The sequence below is a fragment of the Hydra viridissima genome, unplaced genomic scaffold (genome assembly GCF_058129835.1).
Source record: "Hydra viridissima isolate aposymbiotic clone 2 unplaced genomic scaffold, HvirCarnegie_v1 scaffold_17, whole genome shotgun sequence".
In the NCBI taxonomy this organism is placed as follows: Eukaryota; Metazoa; Cnidaria; class Hydrozoa; order Anthoathecata; family Hydridae; genus Hydra; species Hydra viridissima.
Genome location: NW_028324316.1, coordinates 845,752 through 849,935, shown reverse-complemented (window position 1 = coordinate 849,935; position 4,184 = coordinate 845,752). Strand labels below are relative to the sequence as shown.

Here is a 4,184-nt window from a genome sequence, read left to right as displayed (position 1 = left end):
GCTGGCTATTTCAAAATTTGCAGCAAGTGCTTACATTCTTTCTTTTATCAATATTCTCAACATGCTACTGCATTATGTTTGCAGTATTAGTTCTTACACTTCAGAATATCTTTATAAACCTCCATCTTCAATTTGTCAGATTCATAAAAACAATTAGCATATACGACTTTGCTGTAATGAATGCCTATAGTCATCTGACATCTTTTAACTTTAAAAAAATTACTTTCAAAGCAAAAGCAATATATCAATAAAAAACTATTTTCTTGACAAAAGTATTACGTGGTTGTAGTGAAAAAAGGAGATGAGATAAAACATAAAAGTTAAAGACGTCATAAAAGTCGAGAATAAAATCGAGTTGAAAAAAAGCTACAAAAAAACCTAGATAGAATGAAATTTAAAAAAAAAAAAAAAATACGTTAAGCTTTGCAACTTTTATCGACATTGAAAATTTATTTTTATTATAGTGAAGTTACTTTTAGGATGGTACACGAAATTGTATGGTACAAGAATTAAAGGACAAAGTTAATGGTATCGCAAACTTTGCATAGAAATTCCATATCATAGTTTAATTTGTAGAATTTTTTTTTTCTATTGTATTTCTTAAAATGTTTTAGCTGATTTCTCAATTGTAACTTCGAACCAAGATATTTCCACATTTCAAGAATAAACAAATGCGTAAATTCATTGTGGTTTAATTTATATTTATATTTGTTTTATTTTTTTTTTTTTTACATAACATACTATTTATTTTACAAATATCTTTTTTTCTTTTTTCTTTCGTATAAAAATTTTTTTTTGCATAAAAATGTTACAGTTGACCAAAATTTTACAATTAAAACTTGCAGGAACCACCCAAGTTGCAGATATAAACACAAAGAATGTAAAAAAAATAATCTAAAACTTTTCGAAAAAATTGAGAGAATTTATCTTTGATGTAGTATCAGAAAGGAGCAAAGATGAATTCTCTCAGAATATCGCTTCGCTTCGCCGTTATAGCAAAAAGATCAAAGTTCAGTAAAGTCCTAATCAGCTTTAAATTACCTGACGAAAAGGCAAAACCGAGCAAAACAAGTTTCTTTATCACCTCCTCGTGTAGTATCGGATACTCTTAGCAAGGTTTAAATGATTTCTGGCGTTTTTCTTATTCCGAAGAGGAATTTTCATCAAAATATAATCAAATTTCGGTTGATTCAAATCTTACCAATCATACTTAACCGTGTTATAATCCTCTCTACGCTTGCCCTCTGAAGTGCAACGAAGGCAGAGCTAAAAACAAAAGCATCCATTTTTTTAAAATCGTGCAAGTTAAATTCTTTATAAATTTTACAAGCTTAAAGTTTACAACTAATTATTATACAAAGAACAAGGAGACGATGTAAGTGACTTTTTTTGGGGGAAGATTTACAGCCTGAAAAAATGTAAAATAATCAATGCAAAATCTAAACAAAGCAAAAATGCCTTAAGAAGCATTTTGAATGATCTTTGCACAGCTGTTGATTCCAAGGACTCTTGCAATTACTCATCGAACCTATGAATGAAATCCTGTCCTGAATTTAGAAAATAATAATCTAAGAAAAAAAATTAGTGTGGTCACATGCATCAGGAAGTTATATTTACAAAAAAAAGTAACCTATTGTAATAAAACCATGTAAGATCAGATTTTCATTTAAATCAATGTGAAGAATCATATAAAAAACAAACAACAAAACCTACTTTATGATCATCTTTTTTACTGCTCCACTTAGCATACCTAAACCTTCGATTCAATGAAAAAGTTTTTGGCGATTTGCTTGATCTTATTGATAAATCATTGTCTGAGGTGTGAGTTTTGGATGTGATATCAGATTTTAAATCATTGCTACTCCTTGACCTTTTAGCATTGACAACGTTATTCTCTGATATATTCTTATTGGTTATAGAAGCTACATATTTCATTTTTTTTGCAAGCTGATTTTCTATAGGCTGATTATAACTGGAAACATTTTTTAATTGTGCACATGACTCAGTGATGTAAGAAAGAGAATGAATGTCTTGAATAGAATTGTAATCAATTGGAACACATGTGTCTATAGCATCACTAGCTTTCATCAGTACACAGCAGTTATTGAATGAAGGACATACATTAATAATTTTTGAGTCTGCAAGTGCATTGAACAAAGATTCACTAGCTATGTTAAATGAATCACACTTAGCAACAGATTCATTGTTTTTTCCCTTTGCAGAGGCCATGAAAATAATTGGTTTATATTTTGTTTCAAATGAAAGACAACCTTCTAACTTATCCTTCTCATTCTCACATTTAGTTATTCTATTTTCAGAGCACTCTGGAGAGACTTCTGCAGAGCATACAGACTCATTATTTATCTGCATCATAGGTATTGATTTACAGTTACGAGTGACTGCTTCAAACAAACTTGCAGGCCACAACTGATCATAATTACTTGATGTAAAAAGAATGTCCTTAGAGCTTTGAGAGTTGTTTAAAATGCCAACACACGATGATCGAAGTAACTGTGTAGTAAATAAACTTTCTTTAAGTCTTTTTTCTTTTTTTGTCGATTCTTTATGTAAAAATTTTGAAAAATCTGCCTCACAACTGAAGGTAAAGCTTTTTTTAAAAAGTTTTCTTGGTACAAACTTTAACTTTTGGCAATCATCAGATGAAACAGGAAGAGTATCATGCCATAAAGTATCCTTGTTTGAATCAATTTTTGAACAAGACAAACTTATATTACTTTGTATTGGTGTTGAAAGAAGTTTTTGGTCTTCTTTAGTTAAGCCTTTTTTAACAACTTGCTGAAGAGAAATATCAGATTCCTTTTCTTCCATTACACAGCACACTCTGTTAACCTCAAACTTGGGAATAACTTTGTTTGAATTGAAATTCGCTTCAAAACTTGCTACTTCACTACTTAAATGTGAAGGTGAACATATCAGTGAGCTCCTGGGCAAATATTGCATTTGAGAGATAGGAGTTTTATCAGTACAGACAGATAAACATTCATCTAACACTTTCTCGCAATCTTGGTTGTCAATTAATACAGAACCACTGCAAATATCAGAGACTTTACAATCATGGCTGGACTCAGAGTTCTTGAAAAGTGAAGGATATTGTGAACTTTCAATATTTTGTTGACATAAACTTTTAAAACTTTGATTGTCTAATGAAACACATATCATGTCTGGAGGTTTTTTATCAATAATCAAATTTAATTGCTTTAAAGGAGATTTTGTCTCACTCAAATTTTCATCTTCTGTTCCATATGAAGTTTTATAGCCTTGATCTGATATATTGCTAATAATTATATCATTTTGATAACCCTTGTCTACATGATTATCAACTAAATTATTTGTTTCATAATTAGAAAACTTTTTCGGACTACTCTGCAACTTAAATAATTTTAGACATTCATCCACAGTCAATTTACTATCTTGAAAATACTTTTTTGTATCATTTTTATCCTTTTCATGCTTTGGACTTTGGTTTTGATTCTCTATTGAATAAGATTGGCAAAGAAAGCCTACACCCAAAATATCAGTGAGATCTTTCAATAAATCTAAGGAATCTGTTTCATTTACAGGCGGAGAGCTAATTCTAGTTTGATTTCCAAGATTAGTTTCAGATGAAATATTGAACAAAAACTGTAAATCCTGACTACTATGCAACATAGCTAGAACTAAAAAAAAAACACATAATTCATATATATATATATATATATATATATATATATATATATATATATATATATATATATATATATATATATATATATATATATATATATATATATATATATATATATATATATATAATCAATTCAAATGAAAATATTATGCCATATAATGCTTACTTAAAAAGAATAAAATTTCTATAGCAAGTTTTTCAGTGAGTGAGAATGTATAGAATCAGGCGGTTATTGGTATCTCGACACTAACTCGTCTGAAAATTTTCCTATCCGTTTTTGCTAAATTTACGGCGTACGGTTTGGAGATGGAGGCGCAGTTTAGAGAGAACGGTTTAGAACATGGACCTGTAAGAGATGGACGTGCAACCTATTGTTTTTTTTGCAAACCATGCTCGTTGCGAATTGTTATAAATCTTTTGTTTTAAACAATACAAATTAAATTATATTGAAGTCTGTCGGACTCGTCGAAAATATTTTGTCTCGTCTAACCAGTCACAT

The 4,184-nt window shown here is 29.4% G+C and overlaps 1 protein-coding gene across 5 annotated transcripts; it reads right to left on the bottom strand.

The window, feature by feature from the left end:
• Positions 1-684: 684 nt before the first annotated feature.
• On the bottom strand, positions 685-3,967 carry LOC145183515 (uncharacterized). Of its 5 annotated transcripts, none has more exons than XR_016448380.1 (4): positions 3,852-3,967; positions 1,714-3,677; positions 1,459-1,542; positions 685-1,266 (listed from the first exon to the last, which is right to left on the bottom strand). XR_016448380.1 is itself a non-coding variant. In XM_090074653.1 (3 exons), the coding sequence occupies exons 2-3, from the start codon at positions 3,667-3,669 to the stop codon at positions 1,516-1,518; spliced, it is 1,983 nt and encodes a 660-aa protein (XP_089930779.1). In that variant the 5' UTR covers positions 3,670-3,677; positions 3,852-3,967; the 3' UTR covers positions 685-1,515. The 5 variants fall into 5 exon arrangements, 3 of the variants coding, with proteins under 3 accessions (XP_089930779.1, XP_089930780.1, XP_089930778.1); XR_016448381.1 differs by having other exon boundaries at positions 1,459-1,528; XM_090074653.1 differs by having other exon boundaries at positions 685-1,542.
• Positions 3,968-4,184: the final 217 nt, after the last annotated feature.

Bases quoted from the DNA above. Each gene is read 5' to 3' on its own strand.
- LOC145183515 (XM_090074652.1), bottom strand. From the start codon at position 3,669: ATGTTGCATAGTAGTCAGGATTTACAGTTTTTGTTCAATATTTCATCT.